The 27,038-nt window shown below is 42.9% G+C and overlaps 1 protein-coding gene across 1 annotated transcript in view; it reads left to right on the top strand.

Moving 5' to 3' along the window:
- Positions 1–27,038, top strand: part of VPS13D (vacuolar protein sorting 13 homolog D) — a 274,678-nt gene that overhangs the window by 22,700 nt on the left and 224,940 nt on the right. The window contains 17 exon segments of the mRNA XM_070385275.1: positions 684–788; positions 1,978–2,148; positions 2,539–2,639; positions 3,753–3,921; positions 6,070–6,171; positions 6,308–6,509; positions 7,546–7,725; positions 8,935–9,065; positions 9,898–9,973; positions 10,412–10,582; positions 12,016–12,058; positions 12,060–12,144; positions 15,620–15,752; positions 17,287–19,500; positions 20,625–20,776; positions 21,997–23,028; positions 25,383–25,473. Of these exon segments, the coding sequence (XP_070241376.1) occupies positions 684–788; positions 1,978–2,148; positions 2,539–2,639; positions 3,753–3,921; positions 6,070–6,171; positions 6,308–6,509; positions 7,546–7,725; positions 8,935–9,065; positions 9,898–9,973; positions 10,412–10,582; positions 12,016–12,058; positions 12,060–12,144; positions 15,620–15,752; positions 17,287–19,500; positions 20,625–20,776; positions 21,997–23,028; positions 25,383–25,473 (5,158 nt within the window).

Raw genomic sequence — 27,038 nt, forward strand, 5'->3', positions numbered from 1 at the left:
CTCCAACCTACTTTTCTCAATACTCAAGTAACTCTCCACTCCTTGTGTGTGTCGGTACACGTGTCCAGTACTGCCCCAGCCCTGAACATGGCGCTTCTGTACACGTTTCCCAGTACCGGCCCCACCCCTGAACACAGCACTGGCCCACCCCTGAACAAAGTGCTTCTGGACAACGTGTCCCAGTACTGGCCCAGTACCGGCCCCACCCCTGAACACAGCGCTTTCTACACGTGTCCCAGTACTGCCCCACCCCTGAACACAGCACTTCAGTTACACAGATGTAGTCTCTGTCCTTTGAAGCAATGGGGCCTATTGTGTCATTGGCCCCATTCCTTGCAATGTGTCCCACACCTTCCCTTCTACCCTCTGTCTGAAACATATATATATATATATATATATATAGCTTTTGATACTTATCTGCCCAGTGGTATTTTTTAGTTGTTTGCTTGTAGCATCTTATATATTCTTTCTCTGCTTTCCTCTGCTTAATTACATTTGTTCACATGTTTGTGTTTCCATTTAGCTAGATTCTGAACTCTGTAAGAGCAGAACCATGTTTTCATTGTTTTGTAACCTCAGCACCTTGCAAAGTGCCCTATGCGTGATTCGTCACTAATGGCCTGTTGAATGAATGAATAGATTCGTGAATAAAGAATCATGCTTTCTTCCCTGTCTTCCCTCAGGTACAGAAATTAATGCGGAAAAAGCAATTAGATGTGGCAGAGTTTAGCATCTATTGGGATGTCGATTGCACTTTATTGGGGGATTTGCCTCAGGTGGAGTTACAGGTATGATTCTTGTAGGGCTGTCTTAGAGCACAGCAATAAAGTGTGTAGGATCATGGCCATGTAGGGTTTTGTTCTCTGTGTCTCTTTTCCTGTTCCCACCTGCTTTCCCTCCTTGGCATCCGTTCTTCAGTATGTATGAGTATGTTTTCTTGAGGTACTTGCTATGTCTGTAACTCTAAAAAATATATAGGGATTTTTGTATGTTTTACATTTATAATGTATTATAGATTTGTTTTCTTTTTTTTCATTTAAAGCTCCGTTTTTAAGATTCATCAGTGTTGCTGCTTATACTTCTGGTTCATTGCTTCTGTTGGATGGTATTCAGCTGCATGCACTTAACGTATTATTGTTCTCTGGTCTCTTGGCCACCATTGTACACCCAGGTTTTCAATGAATGAAGCACCACATCTGACTCTTAAGAAGAGATTTCTTACTATGTTTTATGTTGAAATTTCACCTTTGATGGCATTCCTTTAAGAATACTTAGAATGTCATTGTAAATCATTGGATGTAAAATATTACCATTTGTGAAGGATATTTAGAAAAATCTCAGTTTAATCTTTTTGTAAAGAAATTGTAGGCGGTTTTAAGTGAAATGGAGAGAAAGTTCTCATATTTCCCTCAACCATGATTATCCTTACATGCTGTTGTACAGAATGGTTTTTGTTTTGCCAATTTGATTAAATAAATCCTGTGCATTCATACAGTAGAAGAGTATGCAGCTATAAAAAATAAAGGGCAGAGATCTTTGTAATGAATACATAATAGTCTCTAAGACACAGTATTAAGTTTCAAGAACTAAGGTAAAAAAGCATGTGTACCTTCTGTGTAAGACTGGTTTTAAAAACCGGAAAGTTATGCATTTGCCTGAGTTTGTACAGAATGCTTCCGGTGGAATATGTAAGAAACTGGTGTCATTGGTTGCCTCAGAATAGGGTAACTGGGTGACTGAAAGAAGGAGTAGGAAGGAGAGATTTCACTTTTTTTACCTTTAAAATTTTAAACTGTGTGAATGTATTACCTGTAAGAAATACAAATACAAATTTAAAAATGCTGGAGAGCTTTAGATTCCCAGTTTTCTCCTGCCTTTGGATTCTGATGTCGTATGCTGTAGATTAGACAACATTGCACCAGGTGACTCGATCTGGGAAACATCTGCTGTAATGACAGCCATTCTTGTGACACTCAGGAGGCCATGGACAGGAGCATGGAGAGTCGTGACCATCACTACATCTTGGAGCCCGTGTGTGCATCTGCTCTTCTGAAGAGAAACTGCTCCAAAGAGCCTCTGCGCTCTCGGCATACTCCCCGAATCGAATGTGATATTCACCTGGAAACCATTCCCTTGAAACTCTCTCAGGTACCCTCCTCCTTCCTGTCACTTCTGCTGGTAACTGGGGTGTTGATGAAGGGTCCCCTCGTGGGAAAGGAAGTGCGCATGAGACCAAGCTATGGTGGATGCAGAACCCACTGTCTTTGTACACATGGGTTGGATGTGTCTCAGGTTAGTTTGATTTGATGTTTTTAAGTGCTGAACGAAGAGCATAAGAGAGACAGTGAATCTGTGTACTTAGCTGATAGTGTTCAGAGAGACATTCTGGATAGTGTTGGAGTTTGGTCTTGCAGTTGGCACTGGATTTCAACTCACTGGGTTGACTAGTATGACTTGTCCCTGTGATGTGTAATGTCTTTACTGAGCAAAAGAAATTAACCGGTTCTAACCTTGTACTGCTTAACTTCTAATAAAAAGCTGCAGTACCGGCAAATCATGGAATTCCTCAAGGAGCTGGAGCGAAAGGAGAGGCAGGTGAAGTTCCGAAAATGGAAACCCAAAGTGGCCGTGTCTGAGAAGTAAGGCTTGTCAATTAAGTGTTGTGTGTGGAATGCATTTTCTAGAATGTTCTTTTTTGTATATAGATCAGAAATGTGCCTCACTGTCTTTTTCACATGGTTGAAGATAAAAGTATAGTCGATTTCTCTGGTTTTTAAAATGCCATTTCTGTTATCATTGTTATCACGCTATCGTGTATCTCTGGCATCACGGGTTTACTCTTCGGTCAAGCATAAGGGAATTTAGAAGGTCCTTTCAGTCTCAGGTATGTTTCCTTGGTGATTCAGTGGTAAAGAATCTGCCAGCCAGTGCAGGAGACACAGGAGACTTGGGTTCGATCCCTGGTCCAGGAGAAGGAAATGGCAACCCTGTCTAGTATTTTTGCATGGAGAACTTGATGGACAGAGGAGCCTGGTGGGTTACAGTCCATGGGGTCGCAAAGAGTGAGATACAACTTAGCAACTGAACAACAGCAACAACAACTCAGTCTCATGTAGCAAGGAGACTAGCCTTGCTCTGGTGGGATCTGACTGTCTGGTAAATATTTTGTAGCACTCTTGAACCAACTCCCTTGTATCTTTTCTCCTAACCAGTTTGGTCAGCATTTATGTGATACACTTGATGACATGTATAAGGTAAATGTCCAAAGCATCACAGAGTCAGACATGACGGAAGTGACTTACCAAGCACATAGGATGAATAAATGTTTTCATGTAGATGTGCTCAACTTGACCAGTCAATATAGTAAACCTTTTTTAAAGACCTATGTATTTCCAGTCTTTCCTGAAGTCTTCCATTTAAAATCTTTAACAGTCAAATCCTTGCTGATTATCTTACAGTGGTGTTTACTGTAAAGCCATCACTTGATTATCTGTCAGTGGGAGAGGCTGATGTCATGGGTCATTCAGACCAATTGAGTAATGTACTATTATCAGTGTATCTATCGAGGATGCAGTGGATTAGCTTTTCCCACAGGTTGAAGTTAGTCTAATATTATTTGAATTTGAGGCATAAAGTGATGGCCGACAAGAGAAGAGATGTCCAGAATAGGAGTAGTGTGCTGTGGATCGCCCTGGGTCGATAGCATTTTCATCTTTTGCTGTAAGTAACTAGATGGCTATGAAATGTTTCAGCTGCCGAGAGTGGTGGTATTTCGCTTTGAATGCCAACTTGCACGAGATCCGGGAGCAGAGAAAGCGCTGCACATGGGGCTTCCTGTTGGGCCGGGCCCGTGATGCCGTGTCTTATACTGACAAGTACTTCACCACGTTGAGAGGAGGCTTGCTATCTGCAGACGACAAGGTAAGGGGCGTTGTCTCGTGTTTCTCGTCTCCACTCAGAGGTTAAGAATGTCTCTTCAAGACTGAAAAAAATGGAATCTGTGAAGAAATAAAAGTCTTTGTTCGGGATCATAGTTTTTTAGGATAAAGTTGGCCTTACTAGGGTGAGAGCTTCTTGGAAGGCCAGGTTTTGCCTCTCTGCAGGAAGCTTTCTCCACCTTCTGTTGCTAGAGGGGAGCTGGCGCATGGGCTGGGAGGAAGGAAAAGGGGCCGTGGTCCCACCAGGTCCCCTGGCTCTCTGTGCAGGGCCCAGAGAGACTTTGCATCTAGTCACTTGTGTCGAACACCTAATCCTAACTCTTTTCCTTACATTTTCCCTAATCCCGACTGACTTGATGGACCCTGGAGTTTTGGGGGTAGAGCCTAGGCCGAGGGTGTGCAGTGAGGGGAAGGCCAGCTCCAGTTTCAGTTACCTGCAGGACCAGAGACCCTTGGAGCTGGCAGTCCTAGGGTCCTGGCCTGGAGCTTCCTCTAGTTCCAGTCTGTCTCCTCGGGGAGGGCAGTGGGGAGTGTTTTCCTCCTTGATTCGTTTCGGTTTTGTGAGCGTCAGTTTTTGTAATAGCAATTTAGACTAATTTCGGCCTGGGGATTGTCTCATTTTACTCTCTCTAGTAAACACTTCTAAGCGTCCCTTTAGCACCTGTCTTAGCTTGGGCTGCTATAACAACATTCCACAGGCTGGGGCGCTTTACACGGTGGATGTTTACTTCTCACAGTTCTGGAGGCTGAAATTCCATGATCGAGGTGCCGGCAGATTCGGTTCTTGGGGAAGACCATCTTCCTGGTTTATGGGCAGCCGCCTTCCCCCTGTCTGCTCACGTGGCCTTTCCTGGGCAGAGAGAGAGCTGTTTGTCTTCCACTTCCTACAGGGGAACTAGTCCCATAATGATGGTCCTGTCCTCATCACCTCATCTAAACCTGTTCACCTCCCATGGGCTCCACCTTCAGATCCTGTCACGTTGAGGGTCAAGGTCTCAGCATGCACATATCGGGGGGACACATTCAGCCCGTGAGAACACCCCATTGTGAACCAGTGGCAGTGCTGCATCCTTGGGTGTTCTCACCTGTCTTGCTGGCACCCTGAGGTATGACCACTCTGCTAGTGCTTCTTTCATGAGTGTAGGCATGGTTACTGACATAGAAGCCTTAATAAAAGGATGGAATAAACCAGACCTTTTGTTTTGGATAGTTTTCTTAAAGGCATAGGGAAAGATATGGAACAAGGGAAAAATCTAAATTACAGCTGAGGTGAGCAAGTAAACATGTATAATCTCCTTTTCCTTAATGGCAGAGTGTAAGGCTTCCCTGGTGGCTCAGATGGTAAAGAATCCACGTGCAGTACAGAAGACCCAGGTTCCATCCCTAGGTCGGGACGATCCCCTGGAGAAGGGAATGACAACCCTCTCCAGTCAGTATTCTTGCCAGGAGAATCCCATATACAGAGGGGCCTGGTGGGGCTATAGTCCATAGGGACGCAGAGTCCGACACCACTGAGCGACTAACAACTTTCAAGAAGCAGCTTAAGAGAGCTGACTCCGCTTTCTTCCACATCTTTGTATGTCGCTGGCCACTGTTGTTCTTTCCTAACTAGCATGAAACGAATGAAAATGACCACTTCCTTGCTAATGTCCCACATGAAACATAAAGAAGCTGGAGGCCTGCACACTTACTCTGTAAACTAGGTCCTCAGTTTCCTCCTCTGACTCGGGAAGATTAACAACCAGCCACCGACTTGAATCAGTTGAGGTAATGCATGTGAAAGCATTTTGTAAACTGCCTTTGCTGAGCAAAGATGGGCTAGTCCAGCAACACTTGTCCTGCAACACTTGTCCTTCATGTACCTGTTAACAACTCAATACCACTCTGCTCTCTCTGCACTTCCTGTTAGTCTCAGGGTACAGGTAGGATCTACCGGGGTTATACGGAAAAGCTGTTTGAACCAGAAGCTTAGCAGTTATGGAACTCACTGTTTATCTTCATGGTTTCTGGGTCTTGGAAACATTGGAAACATTGGGGGCCAGGTGGGTTCCTTTAGTACTGGACAGGTTCGTGATGATGTCCACTTTCTCTACAGCCCTGACACCTGTTTTGTCTGTCTTCACCCGAACAGGAGGAAATGTATCGGATTGAAGAGGAGCAGAGCTTTGAGGAACTGAAGATTTTGCGTGAACTGGTGCATGAACGGTTTCACAAGCAGGAAGAACTGGCAGAGGTAGGAGATCCTCCGAGAGAACCTGTGTTCACACCCAGCATGCTGAGTGCTTCTGGGGGCACAGAGAATGAGGAGTGGCACCTCATGCCCTGTCTCTGTCTTTGGTCCTCACGTGTGCTCATTTTGATTGACACAGAGCCTACGGGAGCCTCAGCTGGATCCTCTGGGAGACTCTCCTGGAGACCCAGGCCCCGGGGGAGGCAGCGGGATGCTGCAGTACCTTCAGTCCTGGTTTCCTGGCTGGGGTGGCTGGTACGGGCAGCAGAGCCCTGAAGGGAAGCCAGTGGAGGGCCTGATGGCAGAGCCGCAGGAGCAGTGGACTCCCGAGGAGATCCTGGGTAAGGCGGCAGCTGGCTTTCATGTGCCCTTCTTGATTACAGTGAAGGGAGACACTTGGTTCACGGTTCACCTATTATTTGTGAAACTGGCCCATGGTATATTTCAAATTAAAAAAAAAAAAAGGTAGACATTTGTAGCAGTTTGTCTCATGTTTATAGAGGCAGAGAGAGGTTTTTAAAAAAAATAATTTTCTTTATTTATATTTGGCTGTGCTGAACCTTTGTTGCTGTGTGGGCTGTTCTCTAGTTTCAGCTCGTGGGCTTCAGTAGTTGTGGCACGTGGGCTCGGTAGTTCCGGTTCCTGGGCTCTAGAGCACAGGCTCAATACTTGTGGCCCATGGGCTTAGTTGCTCTGCAGCATGTGGGATCTTCCTGGACCAGGGATCAAACCTGTGTCTCTTGCATTGGCAGGCAGATTCTTTACCACTGGACCTCCAGCGAAGCCTGAGAGTAGGTTTTAAGAGATATTTCATTTACAACTCCATTACTGAATTTGAATATTTACATGGTTTCAAACAGATCTGAGTGGCAGTGACTGTAAGAGAATTAAGTCTGAGCCAGTTCAAAAGTTTGAAACCCTGAGGACTTGAATACCAGTCCAGAATCACCCTTTAGACTCAGGCTGTCCTATGTGGTAGCCACAGTCACAAATGGCTATTTAAATTTATTCAGATAAAATCAAAAATTCACTTCCTCAGTTGACTAGCCACATGAGCCACAGTGCTCAGAGCCTCCTGTGGTTAGTGGCCACCATGTGGACAGTGCAGTGTATAGAGCATTGCACTGTGTTGGGCAGTGCTGCCTTATACTGTGGTTTATCATGAATTTGACATTGCCCCTCGTTTGACAGTAAGTTGATCAGAGCCCTTGTAAAGGCAGTTAGAGTCATTTCATGTTGGTGAATAAAAGTCACCCATGACTTCGGAGTTCTTTCCTAAAGGGCAGATAATAGTTATATCATATCATTGAGACTGCCATCAGTGCTTTTTAAACTTTCCCACGTGTTTTCTTAAAGCCTCTTCTTCCTCATGTTCAGGCTCCGAGGAGTTTTTTGACCCTACTGCGGACGCCTCTTGTATGAACACATACACAAAGCGAGACCATGTCTTTGCGAAACTGAACTTGCAGCTGCAGCGAGGGACTGTGACTCTGCTGCACCAGGAGCAGGGGGCTCCCCAGATGAACCAGAGTGCTTTCATGCAGCTTGAGTTTTCAGGTGCTGCCCCCAAAATGCTTCCTGATGCTCTCTATCTCCCCAGACACCAGTGTCCACTTGAGTCTTGGTATTTGTGGTAGTTCTGTTGTAGAAAGTTGCCATGAGTACTGAGTCATGGCCCCTAGTGGAAACACAAGGTTAGGTGTCTGTAAGCATTTGGTGATCACATTCATCAGTAGATAAATACATTGTTCTCTGTGTCTGTGTGTTTAATGACACCTTAGTTAATACATGTTGTTAATTCATTAATGGATCTCATGGCCAGCGACACTGAAACTGTAACTGATGTCTGAGTGAAGGTTATCTACTACATGTATTTCCTCTGTAAAACACAGCGCTCCTGCACTGTGCTTGGGGGCCCTTTTAAACAGCGAAATCCCCAAAAAACAGCACAAAAATGCCAAAAGCTGGCACTAATTAGATCATGATAAGGGCACTGCTATGAGCTGAAACAAGAAGGCAGATTGTTGCCTTGTTCAACTTCAACTAGAAATACGCACTTCAGGTGACTTGAATGCTCTGCACATGTCTGCAGAGCACTGTGAATGTATTATTTTTGGGGTTACAGTAAATTTTAGTGAGTAGGTGAATTTGCAAATATGGAATCTGCAAATAATGAAAAATTTTTGACTTCTTTTTGTGAATTTGAATTGAAGGTATATAAATAAATGCCCAGATGTTAGTTATGTCTTCTCACAAATAGATTTATTGTAGTTCATAAAACAGCCACTTATCTGAGGTCTGGCGGTAGTTTAAAGGCAAGTGACCAAAAAAAAAAGCCAGTTTTTGACTGGCTTTGACTTTGTAATCTTGAGAGCTGAGAAGTCATAAACTTAGTGTGAACTAGCAGATTGCTTGAACTGAATTGTGAAATGCTCTGTTTAAAATTCATTGTGTTAGAAAGCTTCTGATATTCCTCACAAATTTACATCAGTGGACAGGAAAGCCTGACATGCTGCAGTCCATGGGGTTGCAAAGAGTCAGACATGACTGAGCGACTGAACTGAACGGAAGTAGACATATAGATATGTAGATAGGGTTATTTTGTTCCAGTTCGAAGGAGAAATAGTTCATGATATCTGATAGTTCACTCTAAAATCTAATATTTTTATATTAGATTTTATAATATTTTTATAAAGTATCTAATACTTTGAAAATACTTAAGGCTATGGTGGCATAGTATCAGCTCTTAACATTTATCTTCTGTAGGTGTAAAACTTCTAGCAGAATCCCTTCCTCGAAGAAACTCCTCCTTGCTCTTAGTCCGGTTGGGTGGACTCTTTCTTCGAGACCTGGCTACGGAAGGAACCATGTTTCCTCTTCTGGTCTTCCCTAATCCAGTACGTATAGCTGTATGATTTCGTTCAGGGTGTTGGTGAATTGCCATCAGTTTTAGGCAAGCAATTAGTAATATTAACTTGATTTGTTCCGATATTTGATCATTTTGAGAGAGACACGCTGATCAGACTATAACTAGAGTTAGATAAGTTTTTTGATTTTGTTACCATGTGTTGGTGGGATTTATGGCAGTGACTTCCCCCCACCTGGTGTTGTAGCCACCTTAGAATAGTTGCCTGGATTTGGAAGAAAATGCTATCAGCATGACTATTTCCTGCATTTCAGGTTCAGTGTTTGAATTTCCTCTGTATCTTGACAGTGATTTTCATGCATTCTGATCCTTAGTCACTGATAGGACTTCTCATCTCTCTAGAGTTACAGAAGAACCACTTCAAGTTTTCTCTGTATGTGTACTTTTTTATATATAATATTCTTCTTAGACGAGAAGATCTTTGATCTTACTGAGTTGGCAAGGATATGATCAGAAGAGTTGAATCTTTAGCTCCTTTTTATGCTTCCCATAACTTTTTGGCTTAGGGGGTTGGTGATAGGGTGGGAGGGCAGAATGAAAGTGTGAAAAGCTGTGCACGTCCAGTCCTCGTTGAGCAGTAGTTCATGTAGTGCCGAGTGCAGAACAGCACCTGCCTGTACAGGCTGGGGAAGGCACAGACTGGAGGGCTCGGCCTCCAGGTCTGCATCCCCTGATGTCACGTGAGTTTTGATTCGACTGTGCTAAGTGAGAGTGACGCCAAAGGGTAAGATGAGAGAGAATGTGTGCACGGTGAATTGGCCCCTCTCACCCTGACCTTTATGTGTTTTGTGTGTGTTCATCAGCAAAAGGAAGTTGGCAGAGTCTCCCAGTCTTTTGGACTCCAAACAACGTCTGCAGACAGCAGCCATCATTATCCTGGTAAACTGTCACGTGTTCTTAAATTCAACCTTAAAAATGCAATGATTACAGATCAGTAGTCTTGGTCAGAGGTCAAAGAGGGAGTGAGTCCTGTTTTGTGCCCATGGGTTTGCTGTGTGGATCCTTATCTGACCTGGAGACGCCCCTGTGCTCTCCCTTGACTCGTGAGTGACTGGAGCAACTCACAGGGCCTCCAGGTCTGGGGTTCCATGATGGGAGTGAATACAGCAACTTGGTCTTGAGGAGTCCTGTTGATACCTAGAGGCAGTCCTTATTGGGCTCTCTATTTTATAAAGTTTTTGAAAATGAGACTTAATTGGAAAATAATTGAGGAAATGTCTTTTTTCCCCCCAGAATTCTTTGCCAGTTATAAAGAATAAGGTGATTGTTTTGCTGTGTTCTATTTATTTTTTTCCCCCTCTGGTTCTTTTCCTCTAGCTGCAGACCCAGATGACCCGGTTTTTGAGATGCTGTACGAGAGAAATCCAGTGCACAGCCATTTTGAGAGGCGGCTGAATGTCAGCACGAGGCCCTTGAACATCATATATAATCCCCAGGCTATTAAAAAAGTGGCAGACTTTTTCTACAAGGGAAAGGTTCATACCTCAGGTTAACTTTTTTGTTTGATTATGTTACTTTCTAATGACCTCTTTGTTGTCGCTTCTGGGACAAGGGTTATTATACATTCCGGTGACCTGGTAGTGCTAGAAAAGGCCTGACAGTAAGTGGAAGGGTTGTCCTTCGATACTGAATCAAAGTGAATATCCTTGGAAAGTTGCTCTTCCAAGGGGAATCAATGACTTAATATTTTTTCTTTCTTTGCCTTCATTTAGCATGCATTTAAAATACTTTCCAACTATTACGACAGTGGTTTCCTTGGCTACCCAGGATATTTTAGGCCAGAGAATTTAGGAGGAATGTTCAAGAATTTTCTGCTAGATGAGAGTGGTCTGTTTTACTTGTTTGGTGCAGCGATATATACTGCAGAGGTTGTCATTGGACTCTTCTGTGCACTGGTATACATATGTCTGCCTTTGTCTCCCAAAAAGATTTGAGACAGTATATGCAAAAAAAGCAATTCTGTTGATAGAGAAATCGATAAAACAATAGTGCTTTCCTAAATATATCCGTCACTCCTCTTTCATAAGGGTTGTTTTAGTTTTTGATCCAGTTTTTGAGTCTTTTCATGCCTGGAAAATCCCATGGTTGAAGGAGCCTGGTAGGCTGCAGTCCATGGGGTCGCTAAGAGTCGGACACGACTAAGCGACTTCCCTTTCACTTTTCACTTTCATGCATTGGAGAAGGAAATGGCAACCCACTCCAGTGTTCTTGCTTGGAGGATCCCAGGGACGGGGGAGCCTGGTGGCTGCCGTCTGTGGGATCACACAGAGTTGGACACGACTGAAGTGACTTAGCAGCAGCAGCAGCAGCAGCATGTACATGAATGTGTGTGCATGCTTAGTTGCTCTTTGCGACCCCACAGACTGCAGCCCACCAGGCTCCTCTGTCCGTGGAATTTTCCAAGCAAGGATACTGGAGTGGGTTGCCATTTCTTCCTCTAGGGGATCTCCTCCACCCTGGGATTGAACCCATGTCTCCTTCATAGGCAGGTGGGTTCTTTACTACTGAGCCCTCTGGGAAACCCCTTTCATGTAGACGGTGACCATAAATGTCTTAGCTTCATTGCTCTGACACTGATGGAATGTAGAAGGCAAATCCTCCTAAATTCCAGTTTCCCTTTCAGTAATAATCATGCTTTTAAGGATTTTGAAATATAATACTTTAGAATCTTTCAGAAAATGATTCTAGAAATTCTGATAACTTAGATACCCACCTCTTATGTACTACCTTTCTCTGCATGGCTGTCCTTCACTGTCTTTGCCACTTTCCTGTGACCCCAGCTCAGGCTGGAGTAAGGAACTCCTGTTGTACAGACTGTTTTTTAGCTATGGTGGAAATTCCTGGTGAGAGTAGATGTTGCAGCGCTTTCTTTCACCCAACCATAAGAACATTCTGACTCTTGGATATTTCCAATCTGGCAGGTTTTGGTTATCAATCTGAACTTGAGTTGAGAGTGGCTGAAGCTGCGAAGACAGTACAACAGACTGAAGATGCAGACCAAGGCAGAAATCCGACAGACTCTTGACCGATTGCTAGTGGGTGATTTCATTGTAAGTGGACATAACGAATGCTCCTTTTGGGGGTGGGGGTGGGAAGAGGAAGGCATTCTTTTTGGGAAGTTCTTTATCTACAGTAGAGAGTCATGCTTGTATCAATTACACTAATAAGTAAACAGAATCTATGAAATACTTATCAGCTAGCAAAAAGTAAAATCCCATGTCTTTTACAGTCAGGGTGTAATAAATAAAAACAAATGACTGAGACTAGATCATCTATTATTTCTTCCTTGTTTCTGTCTTAGAACGTTCTCAAGACTTGTCTTTGTTCCATTTTCTAGACCTGACATTTTGTAAATATTTCAATTAAGAACACCCCCTTTTACTTACTGTTATCAGAAGAAAAACTATTGGAATGATGCCCCAGTAACTTTTTGTTTTAAAGATTTGTTTGTTTATTTTTTTGGCTGTGGTGGGTCTTTGTTGCTGCATGTGGGTTTTTCCGGTTGAGGCGAGCAGGGTCTACTCTTTGTTGTGGTGCACGGGCTTCTCAGTGCAGTGGTTTCTCTTGTTGTGGAGCATGGGTTCTAGGTGTGTGGGCTCAGGAGCTGTGGCTCTTGGGCTTAGTTGCTCCGCTGCATGTGGGATCTTCCCGGACCAGGAATTGAACCAGTGTCCCTTGAATTGCAAGGAGGATTCTTAACCACCGGTTCACCAGGGAAGCCCGATACCTCCATTTTGATTCCTGGGAGTGATGATCACTTTGTGATGCCGAATGCCCAGCTGACATGAGGACGCTTGTGCACAGGAAGAGCCAAGAAACATCTCAACAGTCCAGCTAAACTGAGTTTCTGACCCTGTCCTGGGGATGTGCTGCTCAGATGCAGCAGTAGGTGTACCACTCAGAGGGTAGCTTGTAGTTGGTGCAGAGCCAGCTGGGAGTGTAAGGGATGGCAGAAATGTTCAGGGGCAACACTTAGGGGTTTGTAGTATGGGATGCAGAATTTGTTTTGTTTTTTGTTTTTGCATGTGTTTCAATACAAATAACAGCATTTAGTACTTCTGATTATCTTAGACCAAGAGGTTTCTCTTTCATGGCATTTATATAAATTATCTTTTACTACTACATATAATTTACCAAATGTTACTATTACTACATGTAGTTATATAAATTATATTTATATAGTATATATAAAATGTATAAATTATATATTTACAATACTAGGATATGGAAGCAACCTAGATGTCCATTGACAGATAAATGGATAAATAAGTTGTGGTACATACACACAATGGAATATTACTCAGCTATGGAAAGAAATGCATTGGAGTAGTCAGTTCTAATGAGGTAGATGAACCTAGAGCCTATTATACAGAGTGAAGTAAGTCAGAAAGAGAAAGATAAATACCGTATATTAAGGCATATAAAGGCAAAGGAACCAGAGATCAATTGCCAACATCCGCTGGATCATCAGGAAAGCAAGAGAGTTCCAGAAAAACATCTATTTCTGCTTTATTGACTATGCCAAGGCCTTTGACTGTGTGGATCACAATAAACTGTGGAAAATTCTGAAAGAGATGGGAATACCAGACCACCTAACCTGCCTCTTGAGAAACCTATATGCAGGTCAGGAAGCAACAGTTAGAACTGGACATGGAACAATAGACTGGTTCCAAATAGGAAAAGCAGTATGTCAAGGTTGTGTATTGTCACCCTGCTTATTTAACTTCTCTGCAGAGTACATCATGAGAAACGCTGGTCTGGAAGAAACACAAGCTAGAATCAAGATTGCCGGGAGAAATCTCAATAACCTCAGATATGCAGATGACACCACCCTTATGGCAGAAAGTGAAGAGGAACTCAAAAGCTTCTTGATGAAAGTGAAAGAGGAGAGTGGAAAAGTTGGCTTAAAGCTCAACATTCAGAAAACGAAGATCATGGCATCTGGTCCCATCACTTCATGGGAAATAGATGTGCAAACAGTGTCAGACTTTATTTTTCTGGGCTCCAAAATCACTGCAGATGGTGACTGCAGCCATGAAATTAAAAGATGCTTCCTCCTTGGAAGGAAAGTTATGACCAACCTAGATAGCATATTCAAAAGCAGAGACATTACTTTGCTAACAAAGGTCCGTCTAGTCAAGGCTATGGTTTTTCCAGTGGTCATGTATGGATGTGAGAGTTGGACTGTGAAGAAAGCTGAGCGCCGAAGAATTGATGCTTTTAAACTGTGGTGTTGGAGAAGACTCTTGAGAGTCCCTTGGACTGCAAGGAGATCCAACCAATCCATCCTAAAGGAGATCAGTCCTTGGGTGTTCATTGGAAGGACTGATGCTGAAGCTGAAACTCCAATACTTTGGCCACCTCATGCGAAGAGTTGACTCATTGGAAAAGACTCTGATGCTGGGAGAGACTGGGGGCAGGAGGGGAAGGGGACGACAGAGGATGAGATGGCTGGATGGCATCACCAACTCAATGGACATGAGTTTGGGTAAACTCTGGGAGTTGGTGATGGACAGGGAGGCCTGGCATGCTGCGATTCATGGGGTGGCAAAAGTTGGACACAACTGAGGGACTGAACTGAACGGAACTGATGGCATCTGGAAAGATGGTACAGACAGTTCTACATGCAGGGCAGCAAAAGAGACACAGACATAAAGAACAGACTCTTGGACTCAGTTGGAGACGGTGAGGTAGGATGATTTGAGAGAATAGTGTTGAAACATACACATTACCATATGTAAAATAGATAACCAGTGTAAGTTTGATGTATGACTCAGGGCACCCAAAGCTGTTGCTCTCTGACAACCTGGAGGGATGGGGTAAGGAGGGCAGTGGGAGGGGAGTTCATGATGGAGGGGACACATATATACTTATGGCTGATTCACATTGATGTATGGCAAAAACCATCACAGTATTGTAATTGTCCTCCAATTTAAATAAATTGAAACAATATATAAATTGTTAATTTTTTACTGTATATAATCCTCTTTGATAGCATTTATATAAATTAGCTAATTTATATAACAAATTCATGGGAAGAGCCATTAACAAATTAATGAATTGTCCCTTTTTTATATTTAAAATGTCAAAGCTTATGTTTTTCAGTAAGATATTTTGGCCTGAAAGTTCGTGCTTAGCAATGTCCATGAATAAATAAAAATATTTAGATTTCTCATTTATTTGAATTCCATAATTTCTACAATACTTTTAAAGTATTAAGTCTTTAGAAATAAGACCTTTCTTAAACCATCGATCATCAGAATCAAATAGCAAGCAACGCCCAAACCAGTAATTTGCACATTTTTCTTGCCCACTTCAGCCGTTTTCCTCTGGTAATGTCTCATATCCTTAAGCATTTGGATCCACTTTTATTTTAAATGTTTTGCTTTAATACCATAGACCATTAGGTCATCCTGTGATCCTAGTGTGACTTTCAGGGAGGCTTGAGCTCCAGCTGATAAAAGTGCCCACTCTTAGCTGTTGTAGTTCAAGGCTATTTAATTGTGGTTGATTCTATTTTTATAGGAGGAGAGTAAACGGTGGACTGTGAGACTGGACATTTCTGCCCCTCAAGTGATATTTCCTGATGACTTTAAGTTCAAGAATCCCGTGTTGGTTGTTGTGGATCTAGGAAGAATGCTGTTGACCAACACCCAAGGTACAGTGTGAATGTGAAGTAATAAAGGCATATCTTGGCAGATTGATCTCTCTCTCTCATTGAACCAAGTAAAGCTTAAATAGGGGTTTATTTAACGTTTCTAGGCTCCAAAGTTAACTTGTTACTTTTTTATATAGTAGTTTTATTGAGATCCATTTGAAAATGTACAATTCAGTTGTTTTTGGTATATTCATAAAATGGTACAGCTCTCACTGTTATCTAATTCTGGAACATTTTCTTTGTCCCAAGAAGACATTCTAGACCCATATTCTCTATTACCACCTCTCCTAGCCTTTGCTAACCACTGATCTTTCTATCTCTGTTTATTTGCCTGTTCTGAACAGTTCATGTAAATAGAATCATGTAATATGAGACCTTTTATGTATGACTTCTTTCACTTAGTGTTTTCAAGGTTTATCCATTTTGTGAAAGAAGGGAAAGTGAAAGTGTTAGTCACTTAGTTGTGTCTGACTCTTTTTGACCCCTTGGACTGTAGCCCGCCAGGCTCCTCTGTCTTTGGAATTCTCCAGGCAAGAATACTGGAATGGATAGCCATTCTGTTCTCCAAGGGATCTTCCCAACCCAAGGGACTGAGCCCTGGTCTCCTGCATTGTAGGTAGATTCTTTATCATCTGAGCCACCAGGGAAGCCCTGTAGCATGTTATCAATACTTCATTTCTGTTTGCAGCTAAATGATGTTCCCTTGTATTGATATACTACATTTTATAATATTTATCCACTCATCAGTTGGTGGACATTTGGTTGTTTCTACTCTTTGGCTGGTATGAGCTTGGCCCTAAGGGGATGTGTAAAGGGAATTACATCCGAAGAAAAGGATCACACAACCTCAGAAAGTACCTACTTGGATTTATAAAACACTAACATGGGACAGAGACACAGGTGACCAAACCTAGGGACGTGTTTTTGTAGTTGTCGCGACACTGCTCAGGTGCCGAAGAGAGGGGTTGAGTGAATTTGGGGCTGGAAACTTGACATATTAAGCAATTACTGCTCGCCAAGTGCTGATCTAAAACTCGGGTATTGTGTTGAGGAGGCAGAGGAAACCTCTGTTCTTTAGGAAACTTCTAGTTGGGGGGACAAAACAAACACATAGATGAATACAGGAAAAAGTAAACAAATAAGGAGGGTTGGTGATGGCAGCTCATGCAGTGCAGCTCAGATGTTGGGGGGCGGGGGGACAGTGTCTAGAGGGCATTGTTCGTTTCTGCACCCTGACATGTGTTCCTGTGTTAGCAGGTCTCCATCTTTCCTCATGTTCCATGAACTTTTACTCTTTGTGTTTTGATTTCCAAATCAGTAGATAAGTTCACTCTGAATACATGGGAAATACAGAATACTATGCTAAGAGTTTTCATCCGTTTATTTTTTAAATCAGGGCTCTTGATTCTTTCGTGTTGTCGTTCAGCCTCTTAAGTTGTGTCCGACTCTTCTCTACTTTTCTTAATTATTACATTAAATGGGGGAGGAAGGCAAGAGCCGACATGTACTTTAAATCTTCTGTTTTCATCTGCAGATGACTCCAAGAGGAAGAGTGGGGACGGGTCAGCATTGGAAGAGAATCAGTTCAGTGATGATGAATATAAGACCCCTCTTGCCACACCTCCCAATACCCCACCTCCTGAGACTAGCAGCAGTAATGGGGAGAAAACACCTCCATTTTCTGGAGTCAAGTTCAGTGAAGAGCAGCTTCAAGCACATCTCATGAGCACGAAGATGTACGAGAGGTACTCGCTGTCCTTTCTCGACCTGCAGATCATGGTTGGACGCGTGAAGGACAACTGGAAGCATGTCCAGGATATTGACGTGGGACCGACCCACGTGGTCGAGAAATTCAACGTTCACCTCCAGTTAGAACGTCGATTGATTTATACATCAGATCCCAAGTACCCTGGAGCCGTCCTCTCAGGCAACCTACCAGACCTGAAGATCCACATCAATGAAGATAAAATATCTGCTCTGAAGAATTGTTTTGCTCTCCTGACCACCCCAGAAATGAAGACTTTTGACTCTCAGATGAAGGAGAAGATTTTTCCCCAAGGGGGACAGCGGGGAAGTTTGCAAGACTCCGTGATGAACTTGACCCAGAGCATTGTGATGTTGGAGCAGCATACTCGGGAGGTCTTGGTGGAGTCACAGCTCCTCCTGGCGGAGTTTAAGGTGAATTGCATGCAGCTTGGTGTTGAGAGCAACGGCCGGTACATCTCTGTGCTCAAGGTGTTTGGCACCAATGCTCACTTTGTGAAGAGGCCTTATGATGCTGAGGTCTCCCTCACCGTTCATGGTTTGCTCCTGGTGGACACCATGCAGACGTATGGCGCTGATTTTGACCTTTTGATGGCCTCCCACAAGAACTTGAGCTTTGATATCCCGACAGGAAGCCTCCGGGACAGCAGGGCCCAATCTCCCGTCTCTGGGTCCAACGTGGCCCACTTCACGAGTGCTGCCACACGGAACAACCAGTCAGCCACTAGTATTTCTCTGGACAGAGTTCTCACCAAAGAACAAGAGTCCCTCATAAAACTGGAATATCAGTTTGTGAGTTCAGAGTGCCCGTCCATGAATTTGGATAGCACCCTTCAGGTGATTTCATTGCAGGTGAATAATTTGGATATCATCCTAAATCCAGAGACAATTGTGGAGCTGATTGGTTTTCTTCAAAAATCTTTTCCCAAGGAAAAAGATGAGTTGAGTCCTCAACCTTTAATGACTGATTTTGAAAGAAGCTTTAGGGAACAGGGAACTTACCAATCTACATATGAACAAAACACGGAGGTTGCAGTGGAAATCCACAGACTTAACCTGCTGCTCCTTCGGACGGTGGGAATGGCAAATGGAGAGAAGTATGGCAGAAAGATTGCAACAGCGAGTATAGGTGGCACCAAAGTTAATGTCTCCATGGGCAACACATTTGACATGAATGGTTCTCTCGGCTGTTTGCAGCTTATGGATTTGACACAAGAGAATGTTAAGAACCAATATGTTGTCAGCATTGGAAATTCCGTAGGCTATGAAAATATCATCAGTGATATTGGCTTCTATGAATCTGTATTTGTCAGAATGGAAGACGCAGCCCTCACTGATGCTCTGAGTTTCACCTTTGTTGAGAAATCTAAACAGGAATGTTTTCTCAACCTCAAGATGGCCTCCTTGCATTACAACCACTCCGCTAAATTCTTGAAGGAGCTGACGTTGTCCATGGATGAGCTGGAAGAAAATTTTCGAAGTATGCTGAAAAGCGCAGCCACCAAAGTCACCACGGTCCTAGCCACTAAGACAGCTGAGTACAGTGAGATGGTATCACTCTTTGAAACTCCCAGGAAGGCCCGGGACTCCTTTTTCTTAGAAGAAAATGAACCATATGGGTTTGGCCTAGGTGCGTCTCATTCTGACACCGTAAAGCTCATCTTGAACATAAACATTGAATCGCCAGTGGTTTCCATCCCTCGGAAGCCTGGGAGTCCCGAGTTGTTGGTAGGACACTTGGGACAGATCTTCATCCAGAATTTTGTGGCAGGAGATGATGAATCCAGAAGTGACCGTCTGCAAGTAGAAATCAAAGACATTAAATTATATTCTTTGAACTGCACCCAGTTGACAGGCAGAGAGGGCCCCGGGCCGGAAATGAGCCGGGCGTTCTGCCCTCTGTCTGGGTCTGCCAATGCCAATAGTCAGGAAGAAGCTCACTTCACCCGACATGATTTCTTTGAATCTTTGCATAGAGGTCAAGGTGAGGCATGGGTATCTTTTTTCTCATTTTGTTTAGATTCCAGACCCAGCTATGAAGGTAGTACCTGGCTTAAAATAACAACAAAAACCTTTCTTTTAGAATTACCCTAAGTGAATATTTAAGAAGTTAAAATAGAATTTTAAGAGAATGCTTTCATATTACGTTTGAATGTTTGCACCTTTTCCCACTGAATGCCATTTTTGGCAAAATAAGGATTTTTTAAGTGGCCCCCTTGGGTGAGTGTTCATTCACTGGGATTCAGAGGGTGGATTCTGTTAGAGTATTATGTAATTTAGTCAGATGCATATGACTTTTTCATTCCTAAGCTGTAGATCTTTCCTAGTTAAATATTGTAGTCTAAGATAGCTGGAGGGATTGACAGAAATAGAATGTGCAATTTAGTCTGTGGATGTTATGGTCTCTGTTGGCTATCCTGCCATCTTCTGTAATGGTTTGGTGCAGGGTTCTAGGAATAAAGTGCTTGTGTTTATGTATTCTCAATCTGATCTGCTAAAACCAAGCAGTTCAATCTGTTAGTCTTGGCATCTATAGAAATCAGCTAAGCTATATTGATTGGTGAAGATATTAATGCCTTTGAGAACTCGTATGGTTCTCAGATGTTAACACACTGATTCCTTTTTACCGAAAGATAGTTACCGAAAGATTGCTTTCTCTGCTTGGGTTAAAAGTTGTTCACTTAGAGTTCTCTGTTGTCCTTGATTCTGAGTTAGACCCAATAAGAGGGATCAATCTAAAGCTGGGCATGGATGAGCAAATTTGTTTGGAAAATGCCAGCTTGGGATGTTAAGAGAAGCTTACTGAGGACCCTTGCCTGGGTTAATGTTCACTGCACCATATTTTGAAACCATCAAATGGAGCCTGTTATGAAAATAGCTGTAACATGCTCTTTATGTGTAAATTTATCTTATACCCTTGCTTGCTGTGAGTTTTGGTCTTGGAATAGTTGCCAGGGTTTGTACTCAATCGCAGACCCTCGGCGCCAGGCTAACCTGCCTTCGTGGTCAAAGAGCAACTCCTGGGCTTGTTATATACCCTCACTTGGTCAGCAGTGACGCAATCAGTCTGAGTGTTTCTAGTCGGTCATTTCTTCTCTCTTACGCCAGCTTTTCACATCCTCAACAACACGACCATTCAGTTTAAACTGGAGAAGATCCCTATAGAGAGAGAATCTGAACTGACTTTCTCACTTAGTCCAGATGACCTGGGAGCTTCTAGCATCATGAAGATTGAAGGAAAATTTGTTAATCCGGTTCAAGTAAGCACGCTATTGATTTTTATGTCAGGACAGTTGAAGTCATGTAATGATTTTATATTTGTTATATACATGTGTTATGTTTATGTCTTGTTATATTTTGTATATATAAAATGTTGGAAGGAAAATATAAATTCAAAGAGATATTGTTGATGCACATTATTGTCAATAACTTGTTCTAATAAGCATGGTATCCTTTTATCATGTCCTTCTATCACTGAATCAGTCTTTGTTAGCTTCTTCATGTGGAGGGGTGAATTATAGAGTGGAAGAGGGCAAATCGTTAATTCTGTTGCCATTAAGAAATGAGGAAAATTATTGCTTAAAAAGTCAGGATCCCTCTTTCCCAGAGTGTTATAATTCTTGTCACACTTTTGGCATATGTGGCCCACCTATAAAACAATCTGATTATCTGAGCTGTTGACAGATCCTTTCAAGGGAGAATTAGTCTTGCCCCCATTGAAATGAAATGGTCCAGGGTGTGTGTGTGGTATGTATGTATACATCTTTCATCCTTTTTCCTTCAAAAGTGTCATTTTTCCTGCTTTCACAGGCCAGAGAGCAAAAAGCATAACATTATAAAACAGCAAGGATAGGCAGGACCTTAGGACAGTGCACAGGATCTAGAGCAGTGACTGGTCATTAGTTTGGCAGCTGCTCTGCAGTAACCCAGGGGTGCTGTTAACAGAACATGTGTAGCTTTTGACATCAGTACTTTCTGGATATGGGTCTCTGGTTGAGAGAACTTTCCCTGAATCTTTTTCTTTTTGGCTTTTAAGGTTTTTCTCTTTTAAACTTTTCCTTCAATTTCTGTAGTTTTGTGGGGTTAGAAAGAATGATTGTGCAGATTCAGGCCTACATTTACCAGCACTTATTGAACATTTATTGTGTGAAGATTATTCCGTGAGGTACTTGGGGACGGCCTTGTCAATGGATACAGGTCAGAGAGAGGCAGAGTGTAAGGACGAAAAAGAAAGAAAGAGGGGATCCTTGCTGTCAACTAATTTAAAACATCTTGGAGAGTTGATATATAGCAGAAACCAAGGCGATATTGTAAAGCAGTTATTCTCCAATTAAAAATAAATAAATTGAAATAAAATATATCTTATAAATTATATTTTAAAAAAACCACTTGGGTAAAGTCATACAAAATTTGTGGGCAGTGCATATGAATGCATTTGACAGTAGCAGTGGAATAACTGAATTTTTCTCTTCGAATGCAGGTGGTGTTAGCAAAGCATGTATATGAGCAGGTTTTACAAACGCTGGACAATCTGGTGTATAGTGAAGATCTGAATAAGTTTCCAGTCAGTGCAGCCTCCTCACCCTGCCCTAATTCTCCTCTGCCTCCCCTCAGTACCTGTGGAGAACCTTCCGCTGAAAGGAAGGAGAATGGATTGTTCAGCCACTCCAGTCTTTCTAACTCTTCTCAAAAGTCCTTGTCTGTGAAGGAAGTCAAATCCTTTACCCAGATTCAAGCCAACTTTTGTATATCAGAGCTTCAAGTTCAGCTAAGTGGAGATCTGACCTTGGGGGCCCAGGGTCTTGTGAGCTTAAAATTTCAGGATTTTGAGGTGGAATTCAGTAAAGACCACCCCCAGACTCTGTCCATTCAGATTGCCCTGCGCTCTCTGCTGATGGAGGACTTACTGGAGAAAAATCCAGATTCCAAATATAAGAACCTGATGGTGTCTCGGGGAGCCCCAAAGCCATCTAGTTTAGCACAAAAAGAGTATCTCTCTCAGTCCTGCCCTTCTGTGTCCAACGTGGAGTATCCAGACATGCCTCGGTCTCTCCCTTCTCATATGGAGGAAGCTCCCAATGTATTTCAGCTGTATCAGAGACCCACCTCGGCCTCCCGGAAGAAGCAAAAGGAAGTCCAAGACAAGGACTATCCCTTGACCCCACCTCCTTCTCCAACGGTAGATGAGCCCAAGATACTTGCGGGAAAGAGTAAATTTGATGATTCCTTGGTCCATATCAATGTATTCCTGGTGGATAAGAAGCATCCAGAATTCTCTTCCAGTTACAATCGAGTTAACCGGAGCATTGATGTTGATTTTAACTGCTTGGATGTGCTGATCACACTGCAGACCTGGGTCGTGATCCTAGATTTTTTTGGAATTGGCTCCACTGCAGACAACCATGCGATGAAGGTGCCGCCTGAGGACGTCCTACAAAACGTAAAGTCAGAATCAAGTGCGTTAGCAGAGTCTGAACTTCAGGAGCCAGTTAACACCAAACTGGATCTCAAGGTATCAGTTCCCTTAGGCTCTTGTTCTGAGTATGAAGGTGGGCTTGTTTACTTAGATGCTCTCACTGTGTATTTATGCCAGAAAATCGATACCTCACAGAGGAGATACATGGTCTTTTGGATGTCTATTCCTAAAGGGTAGACGTTAATATCTCAGAAAAGGTTTTAGCATTAATCCCATCTGGAGGCAGGGGAAATAAATGGTTTCAGTGACTTCTTGTCTTTCCTTTGGGCTGTAAAATTCAGTGGAATTATTTAGCTTCTTTACGCCTCTGTTTCCTTATCTTCCATTGTCTGATTATGGTAACTAAATGAGGAAATTGCATGAAGCACCTGGCAATGTGTCTAGCACATAGTAACCATGTTACTATGTAACTAGTAACTAGTACAGAGTAGCTATTTTTAAATGTGCCTTTTATTATTATCTCCCTCTCACTCAGAAGGTTATTGGCTTTTAGTGAGAGCAAGAGTACAGGTGTCTTAAATGTCAGACTGCCTGGATTTGAAAGCTGGCATTTTTGTTGTAACCACACAGATGTTTGGCTGTGGACAAACCATTTAACCTCTTTCTCCCTCAAGTTTTTCATCAGTAAACAGAGATTGTTTAATGGTGCCTGTGTCATTGGATTGTGGAAGTTCAATGAGATGACCTAGGTATGGCCCTCCTCACGTTCGTGACAGAAATGATCATTCAGTGAATGGTACCTTCCATGCTTCTTCCTCCCATGCAGTTGTCTATAGAAGCCAAGTTAGTGTCTCCTAGAGTGTTCCACATTCTGGATTTGTCTGTTTCTTTATGGTACATTTGACTCCTCTCATCCTCTAATTTTAGAAATGGAAGTTAGCTCTAAAGACTTGATCAGATCCAGGTCCGACACTTCATAGGTGGTGCTGAGTGCTTCCTGTTGCGTTATACCAGGAGGTCTACAACACCCAGTCATCCCACTTTCAGTGATGCTAGCTAGGATCCATGCTGAGAGTGGGCTCAGGTGCTGACAGCTGGATTCCTCCAAACAAAGCGTATTTGCATTATTTTGGTGATGAAGTGACTAGAGGTTTGTTTTTTTTTTCCACTTCCCCCTTCATGATAACTCATTCCCTTGAGATCCTTCTGTCATCCATGTCCAGAAGCCACTGCAAAGGGACCCCTCATGCCATTGGAGTGGCCCGCATGGTCACTGCTCCATCTGTAATAATTCCCTCCTTTTTTCTCTTCATTCCTTGAATGTTTTTTCTCCTTCCTTTTCTCCTGCTATTTTCTTTCCTTTTCCGTTGTTTTTTTTTTTTTTTTCATTTATCAGACGTATGCTGAACACCTACTTTGTTGTTGTTCAATTGCTAAGTCATGACCAGCTCTTTGCAACCCCACGGACTGCAGCACGTCAGGCTTCCCTGTCGTTCACTATCTCCCGGAGTTTGATCAAACTCATGTTCATTGAGTCGGTGATGCCATCCAACCATGTCATCCTCTGTCATGGTAGGCATTAAAGATAAGGGGTGCATTTCACCGGCTCTGCCACTCGGGAGCAGAGAGTGTGAACTGGGATGTGAGCTTCTGTCCTCTTCCCTCCTTTCTTCTCTTCAGCCGATGCCTTACCCAGTGATGGCACTCAGGGGTATCTGCCTCCATAAATCGTAGACACAGAGTCCTTTTTGTAGCTAAAATGACAGAATTATGTTACTGGATTTATTTGTTTCCAAGAATGCTGTTCCTAAAACAGGATTTTGGTTTTCTTCTATTGGTGGTTGGCTCTGGGGAAGAAAATCTTTGATTGTGCTTCTAAGTGAAGTCCCAGTTGGTCACCAGGGGCTTCTACTAAATATTAGTCTGAAGACATTAAACATTAAGTGTATTTATCACTTCGCTTTGACAAATTCTTAGGGTACACTTAATGAATCTGTATGAGTGATTACAGAATAGTGCAATATTAGAGATAAATGCTGAAAGGGGAAAAATTGTTTTATAATGTAAAACATTTTACTGACAAACAATAGATGAAGCCCAAAGAAAGCATCCCCCCCCAAAAACCAAAAAGCCAACCAACCAACATACAAAAAAAAAAAAGAGAAGAAAGAAAAAAAAAAAAATTTAAAGAGAACAGACGAGGCAACCACAGAGAAGACACCACAGAACCTGGGTTTTAGATTGCCCAGTCAAGTTCTTTTCCTATCAGCTCTCTCCTCTTACGTGGTTTGACTGGCTAAGAAAAGTTGAAATGAATTTGCTATCAGTCGGACAAAAAGGTTTATCTTCAGCTTTCCCGAGACTTGTAGCATCTTTCTTGATGCCATTTGTCTGAAAGGTACCTTTTCCTCCGAGTAACATTCGCCTTGCCTTACCTCCTGTGTTCTTAGGTTCATTCGCTTTCTCTCGTGCTGAATAAGACCACCAGTGAGCTTGCCAAGGCGAATGTGTCCAAATTAGTGGCACACCTGGAAATGATTGGTAAGTGGAGAAAATCAGACTTGGGGAATCTGGGAAGAATTTGAACATCCTGCTCACAAATCTAATTGTCTTCACAGATGCTAAGTAAGGTGTGGCTCAGTGGCTGGGTTGTGGTTGCTGGTCTGGCCAGGACGGGTGGTGGTGGTTTCTAGATACTGGTTTATGGATCAGAATCATCTGCTAGAAATGTAGCTGTCTGGCACAGCTCCCTTCCCATCCCAAGACTCTGATTCTGTGGGTTGGGATGGGACCCTGGGGTCTATCTGAGTTTTAAAAAAGCTCTCTGGATGACTATATAATTTCTTTGTCTAAACTTTGGACATGTTGGAGCGTGAAAGGGGGCATTGTTAATAATTACAACTGGGAAAACGGCATATAACAGGGGCTGCCTCTGGGAAATCAGGCCATATGTTCACTCTGTTGCCATAATTGGGGGGAACCCCTAAGAGGGGGTGGGCTTCCCTGATAGCTCAGTTTGTAAAGAATTTGCCTGCAATACAGGAGACCCTGGTTTGATTGCTGGGTCAGGAAGATATGCTAGAGAAGGGATAGGCTACCCACTCCAGTATTCTTGGGCTTCCCTTGTGACTCAGTTGGTAAAGAATGCGCCTGCAATGCAGGAGACCTGGGTTCAATCCCTGGATTAGGAATATCCCCTGGCGAAGGGAACAGCTACCCACTCCAGTATTCTGGCCTGGAGAATTCCATGGACTGTATAGTCCATGGGGTCGCCAAGAGTTGGACATGACTGAGCGACTTTCACTTTACTGAGAGGGGGTGGTTTAAGCAGGGAGATATTGTAGCAAAGCTGGCATTCTTCCTAATGGGATGCAATAGGCTGTAATCCTTAGTAGAACACAAGTGAAGAGCTACGTTAAGCTCTAAAGTGGAGGAATTTACAAAGTGAGCATAAAATACTGCTCCTTCCTTAAGCAACTGGTGATAAAATAAGAAGACTACAAAGCTCAAATGTTGACTCTGTAGTAAAATAAGAATGTCTTTTGGGGAAATGATGAACTAAAATTGGTTTCATTCCTGGTATAAATTAATTTATAAAAGGCTCCTAGAAGAGATGAGTCCTTTGAATTGGGAGAAGCTTGGGTAGGATAAGTTTCCCTGGTGGCTCAGAGGGTAAAGTGTCTGCCTGCAATGTAGGAGACCTAGGTTTGATCCCTGGGTTGGGAAGATCCCTGGAGAAGGAAATGGCAACCCACTCTGGTACTCTTGCCTGGAAAATCCCATGGATGGAGAAGCCTGGTAGGCTACAGTCCATGGAGTCGCAAAGAGTTGGACACAACTTCACTTTTCTGAGTGACTTCACTTTTTTGGGGGGGCGGGTGGGTATTTTTGTTAGAGGACATTCGGAACCAAAAATAAGTATGTGTCTTCATTGGGAGCAGAACTAGCCTGCCAAATACATACACCTCAGTCATTGTTTTGTTGTTAATTATGATGACAAAATTTGTTTTACATAAGCAACAGTTCAGAATATTCCTTTTCAGTATCTACCCCATGTTAAGAATGATTCATATAGGTTCATAGCCCAGGGGTGCATGTTTTAACAT

This window comes from Bos mutus, chromosome 16, assembly GCF_027580195.1.
Source record: "Bos mutus isolate GX-2022 chromosome 16, NWIPB_WYAK_1.1, whole genome shotgun sequence".
Lineage (NCBI taxonomy): Eukaryota > Metazoa > Chordata > Mammalia > Artiodactyla > Bovidae > Bos > Bos mutus.